The following is a 15,569-nucleotide window of genomic DNA, read 5'->3' as shown; positions in this document are numbered from 1 at the left end:
CTGGAGTCTCTCAGTACCACGTGATGTGTGCCATAATCACTCAGCAGTGCATTCCTGTCAGGTCTTTTCATTTAGATAATAATGGACAGAACAAAAGTCATTAAAATCTATCCGTTAAATGCTAAAAGAATGCCATAAACCTATGGCTCATTTGCTAGTTTTCTCTTTGGGGGCACAATATGCTATAAAGAAAGCTATATATTTATAGAAGAAACTTTGTGACTGACTTCAGTGGCATAATGTTTCCCTTTAGAAAGTCTGGATTGGACAGCTTATTAAGAGGGACCTCAAACTAAAAGTCCATACTGTTGCAATTATAGGAAACAAATATTGAACCAATGCAGATAGATGGAGTAAGTCAAGGCATTGGTACCAATATAGGAAACTATCATAGCTTCTTGCTAGAAGCCCATGGTTACTTGTAGTTGGAATAAAATAGACCAGATCACAGTGCTTAAGGAAATTCCAAGCTCCGGTATATGATGCTTCATCTTCATCCCGAAGGCCAGTAGTCTCCAGAGATTTCACATTTTTCCAAGTTAGAATGGGGGGAAAAAGTAAAACATTGCGATTGCATAGTTCAGCTCTCAGAAGTCAGAAATTTTAAAGTTAAGATTGAACCTAGCCGCCTTGTGCTGCATGCTCCCTTGAAATAAGTTTTTGTTTAATTTCCTAAGGTGTTAAAGAAAAAGTGAAAAGTAAATTTAGATGGAGATGCTTTAATCTTCAAGGCCTTGGAGCACTGCTACTTCCAAAAAAACAAATAGTTCCATCTGGTGGAATCTGCTTGGTCTATCTCTGTGGAGTTATATGGAAATATGTAGATAAGGCTGAATTTGAAAAAACAGATTTCACACCTATGCTCACATGGGATTAAGAGGTTTTAAGTAGCGCTGGTTGGGAATTCAGTTTAATCTGAAAATGTCAGTACATGAAACCTCAACTATTTCATGATAACTTATCAGGTTAGAACCTTTAATGAAACATGGGCAGCACTGCAACAAAATCCTGCCCAGTTTCCTTCTGCTTGGGGAACCAGAGCTTCCAGGGTCCATGACAGCTCTTCCATGCAAGCTATCTAGGAGTCAGGCACTCTGGAGTTTCTCTTCTATGAGGAGTTGGGAACCTAAAAGTTCTGAGATGGGGTTCCAGGCCAGCTCTACCATGTTGGATACTCAGTCACAGATCCTAGGGCATCCAGCCTCCCAAGCCATTGGCAATATGGCAGCACACAAAGTCAGCCTGGGGTCTTCAGCCCAGGGCAACCTGCAAGCAGGACTGTCCCAAAGCCACAAATTTAGGAACCCCTGACAATTTGAGTGAAATTTTCATGATACTTGTCAGTTTCATGCTAGCCACTACAGATAAGTGTGAAACTAATCTGGATCATGTCAGTTTCATTCTGCTGCTACTGGGGTTGGTTCAGAAACAGTGTCCACATTCCTGAAACAAAAACATTTCAGAATTCCTGATTTATGGGATATTTTTGGGGGAAAAAAATTGTGGCCTAAATTGGAACTAGATTTTGAAACTGACATTTCTCGTGAAATGGAATTCAGCATTTTGACCACCTCTAGTTTGGGGTGCATCTGATTGCCTTCTGTAATCCTGCTTCTGGACATATACTATTCCAAGATCTAAAGTACTAATAGTTCTTCAGCATTTTAGCATGAGAGTAGTACTAGGTATCAGAGGAATTCAGTATTGGAGTTGATTGGAAGAAAAAACTTCAGAGGGCTTTGAAGTAGTGTGCTCTGACACACACAAACTCAGGCACTTAAATCTTTGTTCCTGTCACAACCAGATTTTTACTGCAGTATTTTAACACAAAAATCTGGTTTAAAATGCGTGGCTAAACCAATAGTGGAGGAAATAATCCTATGCTAGTTGGAATGTCTGGACATTAAATATGCTAATTAATAGAAGTTAAAATGGAAGAGATTTATCTGTTACTACAGTTTGCTTACAGTGGTTTTTATCCTTGAAATTACTCTGGTTCCAAACTGATTTTCTTCACTGCTGTTTCTTGGGGTAAAAAGTCTCATTCTGCCACCTCCTGCATGGAATTTGCTGTGCAAATATCCATCATATTAAAAGGAATACCAGTTTACTTTAATCATGAAATAGGATGCTTTTGCTAGGATTTTCATGTTTTAAAAAATTGTGAGTAGCCAATTGTAAACAAGTAAAACATGAACAATATGTTGGTCATACTTTTTTTTTCACAAGCTCAACAAAAGCTGTTGAAAAGCGCATGTATATTTTATTCTGTCTGTCATTCTGCGCACACATTGTAGTTAAAATGGAAAATTCTGTAGAGCCGAATGATAGCACTAAGTGGATTGGCATTTGCGCTTAGTTTTCCAGTGGTTTGGCTGTATTAATAATGCAACAGAAGGACAGGATATCCTCCAACTAAGTCATTTTTTAAATAAAGGTTTTCATTAGCATTACAATGAGCCATGATGAGTACTAAGCATACTCGCTCATTAGGGGGGAAAATGGTGTTTAATATAACTTCTGGATGATATGAGAGGGTATCTAAAAGTGACTGTTATTACAGGAAATGTTTTTATATATGGTGGAAAGATTTAAAAAAGAATTCTCATGCTAGTATTGTACTTCATAAGATGTTATTTTAGGTCTGTTTATTTCAAAATATGTTCAAAAGTAGATACATATACTAGGGAGACTAAATAAAAATAAAGCGTATTTAAATAATTCCTATGTCTAATTCTTAATATTTGATTTTATATTTTAAATTGAGTCTTAAAATGCTGACATAGATGTGAGCTAGATTATTCTTTGTTTTTGATATACTATGCCTTGGTCAAAAAGGAATAGCAACATTTTGGTGCCCTTATAGTTCCGTGTGCAAAGATAGCGAATGTTCTGTTGTCAGCCAGGGTAAAATAAAATTGCAGCCGTGTGGCCTGGAAGCATTAATGTTTATCAGCAGAACTTGATTGCTACAACAGATTCTCTGGATGCATCATGCTCAAGATGAAAAAATTAATGGGTAAAACGAAGGACTGGATAAAAATTGTCCCAGGCTTGAGAGCATTTGAGGCAAGAAAAGGGGGGTTAAGGTAATTACAGGCAGTCCCCGGGTTATGTACAAGATAGGGACTGTAGGTTTGTTCTTAAGTTGAATCTGTATGTAAGTCGGAACTGGCATCAGCCGCTGCTGAAACTGATCAGTTTCAACAGCCGCTGAATCTGGACACCAGTTCCGCTTACATACAGATTCAAGGTAAGAACACCAGGCGTCCCCAAGTCAGCTGCTGCTGAAACTGATCAGCAGCTGATTCCAGGAAGCCCAGGGCAGAGCAACTCTGCCTCGGGCTTCCTGTAGTCTGCCGCTGGTCAGTTTCAGCAGCGGCTGACTTTGGGACGCCTGGGGCAGAGCAGCTCGGGTGCTGCTGGCTTGGTCCAGAAGCGCGGCCCCTCCTCGGTGCTACTGGACCAACCCAGCAGCACCCCAGCTGCTCTGCCCCAGGCATCCTGATTCAGCCACTGCTGAAACTGATCAGCAGCTGAATCAGGACGCCAGGGGCAGAGCAGCTGGGGTGCTGCCGGGTTGGTCCAGTAGCGCCAAGGAGCGGTGCTGTGGGACCAACCGGCAGTGCCCCACCTGCTCTACCACAGGCCCCCGGCTTTGCTCCACGTCTCCCTGGTCTACTGGGGGGGCACTAGCTGCGCCCCCCCCCCCCCCCAGCAGACCAGGGAGACATGGAGCAAAGCTGCGGAGGACCCGGGCCGAACCGTGGAGCTTTCAGATCAGCGCCGCGGTCCGGCCCGGGTCCTCCGCGGCTTTGCTCAGCATCTCCCTGGTCTGCAGACCAGGGAGACGCTGAGCAAAGCCACGGAGGACCCGGGTGGACCCGCGGCTTCCAGATCAGCTGAAAGCGCTGCGGGTCCGGCCCGGGTCCTCCACCGCTCTGCTCAGCGTCTCCCTGGTCTGCAGACCAGGGAGACGCTGAACAGAGCGGCAGAGCACCCGGGGCCAGACCCGCGGCCGCTTCCAGATCAGCTTCCAGATCGGCCGCTTCCTGCCGGGTGCTCCGCCGCTTTCTTCAGCGTCTCCCTGGTCTGCAGACCAGGGAGACGCTGAACAAAGCGGCGGAGCACCCGGCAGGACCCGCGCCGCTTCCAGCTGATCTGGAAGCGGCCGCGGGTCCGGCCCCCGGTGCTCCGCCGCTTTGCTCCCGTCTCCCTGGTCTGCTGGCTCCGCCAGCAGACCAGGGAGACGGGGAGCAGCTTTTCTTGCCCCGGAGAAGGCGGGCGGTGGGACCAGGCGTCCCGCTGCTCTAGTTCTCTGGGGCGAGAAATCCCCGTTCGTAACTGCGGATCCGACATAAGTCGGATCCGCGTAACTCGGGGACTGCCTGTATTGAAAACATTCAAGCCAAACCAAACTTCAGTATAGAATGCTCTAGTCTGCTAAAACAGGGATGGCCACTTGGCGGCCTGTAGCAGTTTTGAAAGTAGTCACCGCCTGCAGTGTACCCCATCCTCAGCCAGGAATTTAAAGTTAGCTTGATGTCCAGTTGCCTCCAGACGTAAAGCTACAGGGCATCCCAATTGAATTTCTGTGCATTTTGATGTACAAAAGCTTGGGGGAGTCCAGATTTTCCCTGGGGCCACCAGTGGGGTCTTTTGAGAGTGCCTCAAGACTCGATTACTATTCCTACCTGCCTACGAGGCCAAAAGTCATAATGTAGACTTCCCCCATCAAATCATTTCTCACTGCCCATAATACTACCAGACTTCTTCCTGTGGAATGAGCCAGAAAAGAGGGTGTTACATATGACCTCTCTACACCTCCAGAAGATTGGATCTGGCTGTGGCTTTCTCATTTTTTATCCTCCATTTCCTGCACCATTCTTGTTTCCTTTTTTTAACCTAGGCCAAGAAAAAACATTTAAAGACACCTCAAAATCTAAGAAAATTTTAAAAAATAAACAAAATTGCGTGACTCTTGCTTGTTGAAGATTAACTCCTCCTCCTCCTCGAACATCATTAGCATCCGTCTGCAAGTGGTGGTGCTTTTTCAATTCTGAGGACCTAGAGCAATGGTTTCCAACCTTTCTAAGCACAAGATCACTTTTTTTAATTTAAGTGCAATCCAAGATCTACCTCAAATATAGATACCCTTGCCTCGCCTCCTTCCCGCCCCATCTCCGAGGCCCCGCCCCTGCTCACTTCATTTTCTCTCTTGCTCATCCTCACTCACTTTCATCAGGCAGGGGCAGAGGGCTGGGGTGCAGGCTCTGGTCATGTACTAAGGGATCTCGAGTGTAAGAGGGGCTCTGAACTGCTCTTGGGGCAGGCAGTTGGGATGTATGAGGGGGTTTTAGGTGCAGGCTCTGGAATGGCATTTGGATGCAGGGGTGCTCAAGGCTAAGGCAGATGCTCGGGGTGCAGGAGGGGGTTCATGACTAGTGTAGGAATTCAGGATATGGGCACCAGCTGGACATTGCTTACCTCAGGTGGCTCCTGGGTGGTGGTGCAGTGGGGCTAAGACAGGCTCAACCTTGGCCCTTGGCCCTTGGCCCTGGACCTGGACCACTCCATAAAGCAGCCAGCAAACTCCATCCCAAGCCCTGTTGTGCCCCTTCTCTGCTTTGTGGAGAATGGATACAGGGTGGGAGGGGGCATCTTGACATCAGCGCCCTCCTGTCCCTCCCCTGCCCTGCACAGAAAGCAGGAGGCTCCCCAGCAGGAGAGGCAGCTCCAAGGCAAAGGGCAGGAGATAAGCAGCAGTGGGGGAAGGGGCAGCTGAAGTGCCAGCACTTGATAGCCTCTTGGCCAAACCAGTCAGGATCACCTGTCAGAGGCTCCAAGATCTACCAGTAGATCCCGATCTACTGGTTGGTGACCACTGACCTAGAGAGTCTAATAGAAAAGGTGATTTATACTCAGGATGACAGCAAATCAGCCAGTAATCCCTAAAAGGAGTTCCTGTAAGTGAACAAGTAGGAGAGTATCTAGATAGCTTTTCTGCTTCCATGATCTGACTATTTGAGAGAGTATGGTACTTCCTAAGTGAGGGATTAGAAGATACACTGCAAGACAGTCTTTGTGCAGGTATTAATGGGTGAAAGACTATGATCATAACTGTTCTGTCTGGTCTCAAAATCTTAAAACCCTACCCTGCTGAAGTCAGTGGGAGTTATCGCATTGACTGCAATTGCACTAGAATTTTATTCAATGAATATAGGGAATCTTTGATAGTGAAGGAGTTGGTAGATGGATATAGATCAAGATAAGCAACTTTATTTTGCCTTTTGTAGCTATATTTGAAAAAAACTTGTGTATAACACAATGGATATTGATGTGAGTTATTTTAAGGTACCGTGGTTTTCACTTATCTGAAACCTATGTTTATTGGCCTGCCTTATGTAGCTATCATGTTGCTGAGGTATCCTGGGATGTTGGATAATATGGGAGCCTAGTAGCATGACTTAAGAGTAGCAGTTCCCAATAGGGATGTTACATATCAGTTAATTGATTAGTTGATTAAACTCATGCACTGGCCCCACTCCTGAGGAGCCCCCTCTCTGAGGCAGCAATGGGGGTGCCAGGCAGGACCTGGTCCATGAGGGAAGTCAGTTTAAAAAACAGCTCCCCTCGCAGACTGGCTGCCTGCCACCCAGTGCTGTTGCCTCTGATATAGTACAGGGTGGCAGCAGCCCCTGTGTAGGGTGGGGGTCTGAACTCCCAGACTTGGTGCAAGCCGGAACTGAGCCGGGCTTCCTGCCCGCCTGACTCCTAACACACTTTAAATGCAGAGCTGCAGCAGAGGTAGGTCCCAGACTCAGCGCAAGCCAGGACTGAGCTGAGCTGCTGGCCAGCCTGCCAAAAAAAAAAAAAAAAGTTATTGGCAAGGGGGGTGAGAATGTGTGTAGTCTATAGCATTAATCTAGAACAGGGGTGAGCAAAAGGGCCTCTGTGGGCCAGATTCTGCCCACCAAGCAGTTTGACCTATCTCCGCGCTTCCCGAGGCCCTGCGCATGCGCCGTGTCAAAGGAGGGGCCCCGCGAAATTTCGCTACCCAGGGCCCCGTGGTGCTGCCCTGGGCCCTGCAGCACTCTCATCTGCCCCTGCCTGACCTCACCCTTTTACTTTAGGCCCTGTTCCTTCTTGTGTAGCCCAGGGCCACTTCAAAAATTTCTGAAGTGGCTGCTGACAAATTATTATCCACCCCGATCTATAAGCTTTTGCTTATCAGTTAATCAATTAATTGACTATACTATAACAACCCTCATTCCCAACTGCCAGCCTGTGGACTGGTGCTAGGCTGCAAACCGCTGGCTGCTGAGCCATGACGTCTGCTGGAGCTGTAGCCGTCAGTTTGCGGTGGTTCTGGGGGTCAGAACTGGGGTACACCACAGCCCCCTGAGCTGCTGCACAGCAGCCAGCTTTAGCTTCAGCAGCCGCCACATGGCAAGCAGCTGTCACAGCTCAAGCTGGCTGTTCGCAGCTGTCCCTTGGCATATAAATATGCAAATAAAATGTTACTGATCCACCAAGAGTTTGTGAATGGTTTTGCCAGTCCACGGTGTTAAAAAAAAAAAAAAAAAAAAAAAAATGTTGGGAACCAGTGACTTGGAGGATAACTAAAATGAAGAGCTGGAGTAGTCATTCTGGAGATATTTTTATAGTGAATAAAAGGTACCCTCTTCATTTGCTCATCTTCTATACATATGCGACTTCAGAAAAAGAGAATCCAAATAGGGAAAGGGCAAAACTGCAATTCATCTATCGAATGGAAACTTGATGTTAAGATCATCTTATGTTTCACTGTTTGAAACCCAGGAAGAGTTCCAGGAGCTAATTACCTAGCAATGGTTGGTGACATGGAAATATATTAAATATAGATAGATGGCTAACCATGAATACCCGATGCATGCAAAAGAACAGTCTAGTTAATTTTTGTGCAAGTTAGATAAATTTTAAGGTAGCAGCATAATAAATAGACAAAACAATAAATTTGCTTTGCACGAAAATAATAGAACAAAGCAGCACAAGCAAAGAACACCAAGTAGGAGTAGACCCTTTCTGCTTGGCTTACCCTGTTCTATCTGGGTTTTTAATATATGGTGCATGCACTCTTCCTTGAGGAATCTGTTATCTAGAAACAACTAGTAAACTTTTTGAAAGCTTTGTCTAGTTCTATGATTGATTGATCTATTCTGGTTATTGCTGAGAGCCACCAAATTATTTCTTTTCTTAAGATACTAATTACTTAATGAAAGCCTCGTAAATGGGACCCAGCCATCCCTGATTGGCACTATTATGAATGCTTGCATTGTAGATAAAATATAGATATGGTAACTTGCTAACTTCTAAGGGCTTGTGGAAACTAGAAGACTCTAGCAGAGAGGAAATGTCAGCAGGAGGTTGTTTAAACTCAAACTCAGGCTCAGGATGTGGAGGAGGAAGCACAACATCACTGAGCAAAGAAGCAGATTCAGAACAATTTCAACAAAGAGCAGAAGGCACTCTGCTCTCTTAGGGACTGAAGATGCATTCTTGTGCTTAGTAGGGGGGAAGGAAAAGATGAGCAGTGGTGGTCAGAGGGAGTTTAGGTTTCGCTGGAGATGGGAGAAGTTTTAAAAGAAAGTTTTATTACTTGTTAGCCACATTCTGAGTGGATGAATTAGGGATTTTAATGATTAACCCTTTAACTGGTTAACCCCCATGAGCAGGGAGCTGCTCCAACCCTGCTGGTCCTGCCACGAGCAGAGGTGGGGTGCGGTGGGGGGGGGGGGGTGCTTGAGCTTGGCTGGAGCAGCTCCCAGCCGGAGGAGGGGGATGGGAGGCGGGTATTCCATTTGTTTAAGAAAATCTTTAATGCTTGTAACTATGGCAAAATACAATTTCTTTTTCTTAATTTGCCTGGATCTTGTATGTGATGTTTAAGCCCAGAATGAATTGATGACCTAGTTATATAAACACCTGGGAACAGTTTGACATGAAAATAATAACCTGAACTTAAGTGTGTGGTTGCTATTGGGTGCTGCTTTAATAAACAACAAGAGGGGTACAAACTGGTCATTGACTCCATTAACTTGGACTCATACCACAAAGAGTAGATTTGGGCTTCTAGGCTAAAGGCTAGCAAAGGACTAGTATGGTGAAAGCTTGATACGCTTCCTCTTTTTTAAAAAAACAAAACAAACAAAAAAAAACCACCACACACAAATCCTGTTTCACCTTGCATATTCCTTCAAATGTTTCTTTACCAGCAAATCCAAGAAGCTGTTTTCTTCACACTCCTCCTTTGGTGACATGTAGTGTTGCAGAGAGGCCAACAATGAAGATGAGGGTTGCCATTTGTGCACACAGGTACAATAAAATTTTAAGAGCGTTTTTTAATCAAATCGCCAAATCTGGGAGGCTGGGCAATTTTTACTTCTGGATCACCATAATATATGTTAGCATTATACTGCACAAATGGACTCTAGCCATCTAAGGCCAGTTTGTCTTGCAATGTGGAATGTGTTTTCATGAAAAGAATGGGAGGAATTTTATTGCTAACAGGTTACCCTTTTAATGGGTACAATTAGTTTGTTCTCTTCCAAGACCAATGTATCTTTCACTGCTTCCAGGAAGGGATTGCTGCTCTGCCCTTGCAGACTTTCAGGGCAGGTCTAGATTGTTGCTGCTTCATGAAGTCCATGGAGCTTTGCTAATTTATACCAGTCAGATGTCTGGACCTCTGATTTTCACTGCCTTGTTTTTTTACAAGAACTTTAAGCAACAGCATCAAACGGTCTGATTTTACTTTCCAGCTCAGCTTTAGGAAAAACAAATAAGTACATCAAGAAGTAACATTGAAGACATTTATTGTCTTCTCTGAACAAGTTCCACAAGTTGGGGGGAGGATTATTTTTTAATTTCAGTCACACAAATTTTTGTATCACTTATTCAGACAAAGGCATTTAGGCACCTGAAGAGCGGATGGGTATTTAGTGGGATTTTCAAAAGTGCTAATATTGGTTAAGAACCTAACTCTCATTTACATTTCGCTTTTAATAATCCCATTATTTGTGTCCTTAGGTGCCTAAATATCTTTGTAACTCTGGAAAATGAAATATTTTATGCTTTCTTTTTTTTCATCCACCTTAACTACATCCCTGAAATTGTTGGCATTCAGTAATGGCTCCAGTCTGTTGGAAGAGGTTGCTAAGACTCTAAAAGCTTTATGTATATTAGTCAGAGGAAAACATTAGTGCATTGCAAGTCAGAATTAAATATTACGTTCCAAACTTTGCTATTTCTAAATTGCTAGTACCATTGCAAATACACGACCTGGGGACAGTTGAATATATTCACCATTCCTTCCTTTTGTCCGCACAGCTTTTTTGCCTGTCTCTTACTGAAGTTAACAAAAATGTTAATCTTACTCCTGAAGTATATAAAGTAAAATGTGGCAATTTTTGGCAGTGTTAAATTCTTATTTTTAGTTTTTGCTTGAGATTGTCCAGTACTAATATTGTGCAAAAAGGCATATTCTTGTTTGTATGTAGTTTTTAATTCCTTTCTAAGTAATACTATAAATTATTTGGGGGGGGGGGGGCATTATTTCTTTCTTTGTATGGTAAGCTATGGAAACTGCCAAGAGTAATCAAATGTTCTGTTCTCTGGAACTGTTAATTCAGGCATCGAAACCACTTAAACTGAAATTAATAAGCAGGTAACAAACCATAAATTATACTGTTCAGTAAGCACTGTTATGATCTCAACACAGGAACACTTTTGATAAAATTATCTGCTTGGTTTGTGCATACCCCGCAAACCTCACATGGCCATTCTCAAGGAAAAGGGAATAAAGTCAAACCAGAGGAAATAACTGGTTTTCTTGCTTTAACTGAACTGTTCAGTATATTCAGCAACTACAGTTAAAATTATTGCAAAGATCATCAACCAATGAGATTATATATTTCAGACCCTTAACATTTTAATAAATCTGTACAAACAGAATTGCTGTGTTTGCGATAGTCTGTGGAAGCAATGGACACTTTATTTTACCTACCTGGCTACATGGTCCAAGGAAGCAGGTGCCTCTTTCTAGTCAAAAACTGAATGACTCGTATCCAGCCAATCAAAAATCATCCTCAGAGGATCATCACAATCTTCTAAAAATAAATTCTTATTTTTACCTCGCTATTATTTTGTTTGATTCTTATTCTGCTAAAGTGTCAAGAAATCACATTGTTTTATGCTGACTAGTATGGTTCAGTTTGTAAAGATGTGATAAATTTGGACCCTTGAATATATATGATAGATGCAGTTATACTGGAATGTAAAAGGGAACAGATATGGTTTTTTTTAGAGAGAGAACTTGTAAAAGGACAATAACCTGTGTTGTCGTTGTCCTCCAGTTTCGAAAAGCTAACCACAATTTTGTGTTCTTCACTAAAACTTGGCATTAAAAGCCTCACCCAGCAAACTGTTTACTCAGTTTCTTGAGTCCAGGGGCCATTTCAGTAATTGGTAAGTATAAGAAATATGTCAAATACAGTTTTCCATATAGAGAAATGTATGGAGCGAAAGATGAAAAACTGCTTCCCCTGCTTAAACTCCTTCCTTTCTCTAGTCCTTATTCAGGAAGGAACTTAAATATCTGCTAACTTAAACATGAGCATAACTCAGAGATAGGCAATAATTTTTGGCTGGGGGCCACTTCAGAAACTTTTGGAGTGGCTGCGGGCCGCCCCAGAGTGGTGGCACCTTAGGCAGAAGGAGCGGGGACAGAACACTTCTGTGTTTCTCCGACCACAGATCCTGATTGGTCTGGGGTTAGGGAGCAAGTGAAGTCTTTTCCACTCCAGAGAGAACTGCCAGCTATTCTGAACAAATGGCGGTTTCCTTTAGGCACCTGTGCCCCTGGCAATGGGAGGAGACATTGCGCTCCCACCCCACCACCAGGCCACCCCACCCCCAGGTCAATCAGGTCTTGGGGGTGGAGGAAGCTCGCAACGTTTGCCCCCGCCCTGTAAAGGAGTGCTGTGCTTGGAGACCCCCACCAGCTGAGCAGCAGCTGGCAGTTGACTCTGAAGTGCCAATGCCCTTGCAGGGTGGGAGGAGACTTTGTGCATTCCCCCCAACCTCAGGCCCTGATTAGCCTAGGGGCAGGGGAGCACTAAGTCTCGCTCCTTGCCCTCCGGCACACGGTGCTTAGAGTCAACTGCCAGGGTTGACTCTAAGCGCCACGTGCTCCCCTGTCCCTAGGCCCTGATTAGCCTTGGGGCAGGGGAGCAGCAGGACTCCGTGGGCCAGATCTAACCCATGAAGGCCCTTTTGCCCACCCCAGCTTAACTGCTTTCTTGATTCAGGGCTTCTCTCTGTGTCTCTACACCTTTCTTTCCAACTTGCTCACTTCTTTGAAGACAAAATTGACAAAATCCTCGGCTACCTCCGAAGCTTCAGCATTCAATAGGTTCTTTTTAGCCTGTACTTATTTTCCTTTTCTGTTGTCTTCCCTTCCACTTTTGAGTTTAAATTGTCTTTAAACTATCTGCAAAACCCTGTGCAAGTTATGGTAATGTGTCTCTTCCCCCACCTACCCTCCTCCCATTTAAATGTCTTGAATGCTTTGGGATTGCACAGGCTTTGATTCCCAATGCTGCCCAATTTACAGACTCCACAGTCACGTGTATTCAGTTTCCACTGATTCCTCTGTAAGTCTGATTTTTTGTGTGTGTTCGTCCCTTCCATCTGTCACGCACCAGGTGCTTCAGAGAAGATTGTAGCTTTGAGGCCCTGGAACAAAGAACACAAAAAGTATAGCTGCTCTGTGTTACTCCGTTTGGCTCATCAGCATTGTATTAGGAAGACTCCTGTTTCCTTTAAAGCTGTTTGAGTAGTGTTGGCGTCTCTTTTTTTGTTCAACAAATGTTTTCACATATTAATCTGCCCTAGCAACCTCTCCTGTTATATTAAGGAGTCTTGTGGGTGAGCAAAGTTGTTGAAACCAAAAAGACATTTTCCCAGCTTGACCACTTTTAAACATACTGCTGTGAGAAAAACATTGTATTACAGCAGTTAAGGATATAGTACAAATCTCCTCTTCTCCTTACCCTTTCCCAAACATCTTAAAGTTAACCAACTTAAATTCAAATCTGCCCATGTAGATAACAAGTAGTTTTATTAGTTCAAACAACATAAGAGACCTATCTTAAAGCCTCAGCACTGTACTAACAGTTTAAAATACAGACCATACTCACAAAAATGAAATAGCAGCACGCTGCCACCCTCATAAAACAAATCAACAAGAAAAACATTGCAGAAGAAAATTCTCCACTGTTCGTATCCCCTGTTCCTCAAATGCCTATTCAAAGAGATGGATTTTGCAGCATACCAAGGACTTCAGCAGACTTGAAGCTTTTTCAGGCTAGGGTTGCCAGGTGTCTGGTATTGACCCGGACAGTCGGGTATTTTTGCCTTCTGTCTGACCTGGTTCTGCAGGGAGCTGTCTGGCCCGGAGCAGGGAGATAACTTTAGTTAAAAAAATAAAAAAAAAGTAGCCAGCAGATCCTTGGGCACCAGTGCCATATCTACATTATGAGGTACTTCTAGAATATCATGGGTTTCATGCTTACTAATTTCCACTTCCAAAAAGATACGAAGTTTAAGACCATGAGAGAGCCTATCACATTAGTGGAGTCTGCATCTGTGAGCAAAGATTGCAATGTCTTGGCCAAACAAGGCTGGAAGGCACATGTTGTGGTTACTATTACTATATGATCACCCAGAAGCATGGAGGAATAAAGATGTTTATTAATTGAAAATCCCATAAAACAGGTGCTAAATACCAGAAGGGGCTACTGAACATACAACGAGGCTGAATTCTTGCTGGAAAGATCATGAAACATGAAGGCGTTTGGGAGAATGGTTTGAATTATTTGAATTGGTTTCTTAATTTCTCCAAATTTTCACCCATCATCAATTAGAGCTCCGTGACTGATCTTTCTGCTTTTTTTCCCCTTAAAGGTTGTTTCTTGCCTTCCTCTTTTGTTGTTTCTTTTACCTTAAAAGGGGTGTTAGTATTTATGTATTGTTTGTTTCTAGTCACTGTTACTTTTTCTGAGTTTAGCTGTAAAGGAATCCCACTGGGGATATATTGAAGGATATCACTCCAAGACAGAGGTTACCCAAAAGGGTGTGACTTTTCAGGGGTAAATTCAGCACATGCACATCTGATTAAATTTATGACTCATAAAATATTCAACTTAATATTTCACACAATGGCCAGCTGACCCTTGTTTTGCTTGTGCTGATGCATGCCGTGAGCTTTTGCCAAATACTTTAGGAATTACGTCCTCTGGAAAATGTGACACAGTCTATTAAAAACTTGAAAATGGACTTTTCTCCTCTCTTCTCTCTTGCCTCTACCCCAAGCAATGTCCTTACTGACTTCTGTCTCCTGATCATTAGGCAAAAATATTCAATCTCTTGCATTCCCCAAAGGTACTTGGTATTTACATTTAATAAAATGTTGGGTTTTTAAAAACTAGTTACTGATTGTCCCTTTAAGAGTGGGTTAGCATAAAATTATATAGGTCTGTAAACTGCTTAATAGCCTATTATTAAAAACACAGTGTATAAATTTTCCAGGATGTGTGTGTTTGCAACATATGATCCTGCAGGATTCTTAACTGTTTGTTTCCTGTTTATGGACTGATGTTTGCTGTCTGCAGGCGGAAACCAGTTGGAGGCTGAGTAATGTCACCGTTCTCTACTGGAATTTGACTCATGTTGTATATTATACTTTACATCTGCAGCTTCTGTCTATCAACATAGTCTGGTGTGACAATTGAATATAGATCCAGTTAGTGAGCACTGAAGATTTGATTTAGGAAATAATTTTAATTTCATTTTTTTTAAATTTCCCATTGGATGATTTAAAAAAAAAAATTTTTAAAAAAAAGACAAGAAGGCTTTTCTGCCTGCTGATAGAATTTAAAAGTAACAATTTAGGATTCTTTCTAATTTTTAAGCAGTAAAGCTTGTTGAGAGACCATCAAACCTGACAATATAGGATGCTTAATGTATAAGACTTTCAAAATTGCACAGCTAATTTGCAGTTGTGATTACTATGATTGCACATGAAAATTCTGGGACTATGTACACAAATAGCCAATAGTATCTAATTGATCCATTGTGCATGTAGTTACTCAAAATCTGTTCTTAATTACAGTAACTTTATATGCAAATTAGGTGTTAAATTATTTTATTGTAATTTTTCATATGTAATTGTGTTATGCATCCTCAAATGTAGCACAATATATGAGAATAAGATTTACACAGTTTAGTGCCTCTGCCATTAACTTTTGTCCCTGGATAAGTATATTTCAGATTCTGCATTATTTGTGAATGACAGGAAAAGCAGAAATGAAAGATGTAGTTTAAAGAGTGCAAATGAAGAGGCAAATAAAGCTATATGTACACTGCAGCTGGGGCCATGATTTGCAGCTTGCACAGACATAGTCATGCTATGTTTAATCTAACTAGCTCACTTAATGATAACTTGGTGCCAGGGAGCATACCTCAGTGGC

At 42.9% G+C, this 15,569-nt stretch overlaps 1 protein-coding gene across 4 annotated transcripts in view; it reads left to right on the top strand.

Moving 5' to 3' along the window:
• Nucleotides 1-15,569, top strand: part of LCLAT1 (lysocardiolipin acyltransferase 1) — a 208,508-nt gene that overhangs the window by 137,119 nt on the left and 55,820 nt on the right. The window contains exon 6 of one of the 4 annotated variants that reach the window (XM_089777484.1): nucleotides 9,255-9,354. The exons of the other annotated variants lie outside the window; for them this stretch is intronic. Within the exon in view, the coding sequence (XP_089633610.1) occupies nucleotides 9,255-9,354 (100 nt within the window). The remainder of the gene's footprint in view (nucleotides 1-9,254; nucleotides 9,355-15,569) is intronic. 4 annotated transcript variants of the gene reach the window in all.

The sequence above is a fragment of the Pelodiscus sinensis genome, chromosome 3 (genome assembly GCF_052426305.1).
Source record: "Pelodiscus sinensis isolate ZL-2025 chromosome 3, ASM5242630v1, whole genome shotgun sequence".
Lineage (NCBI taxonomy): Eukaryota > Metazoa > Chordata > Testudines > Trionychidae > Pelodiscus > Pelodiscus sinensis.
This window is presented reverse-complemented; position numbering and strand designations above follow the sequence as displayed.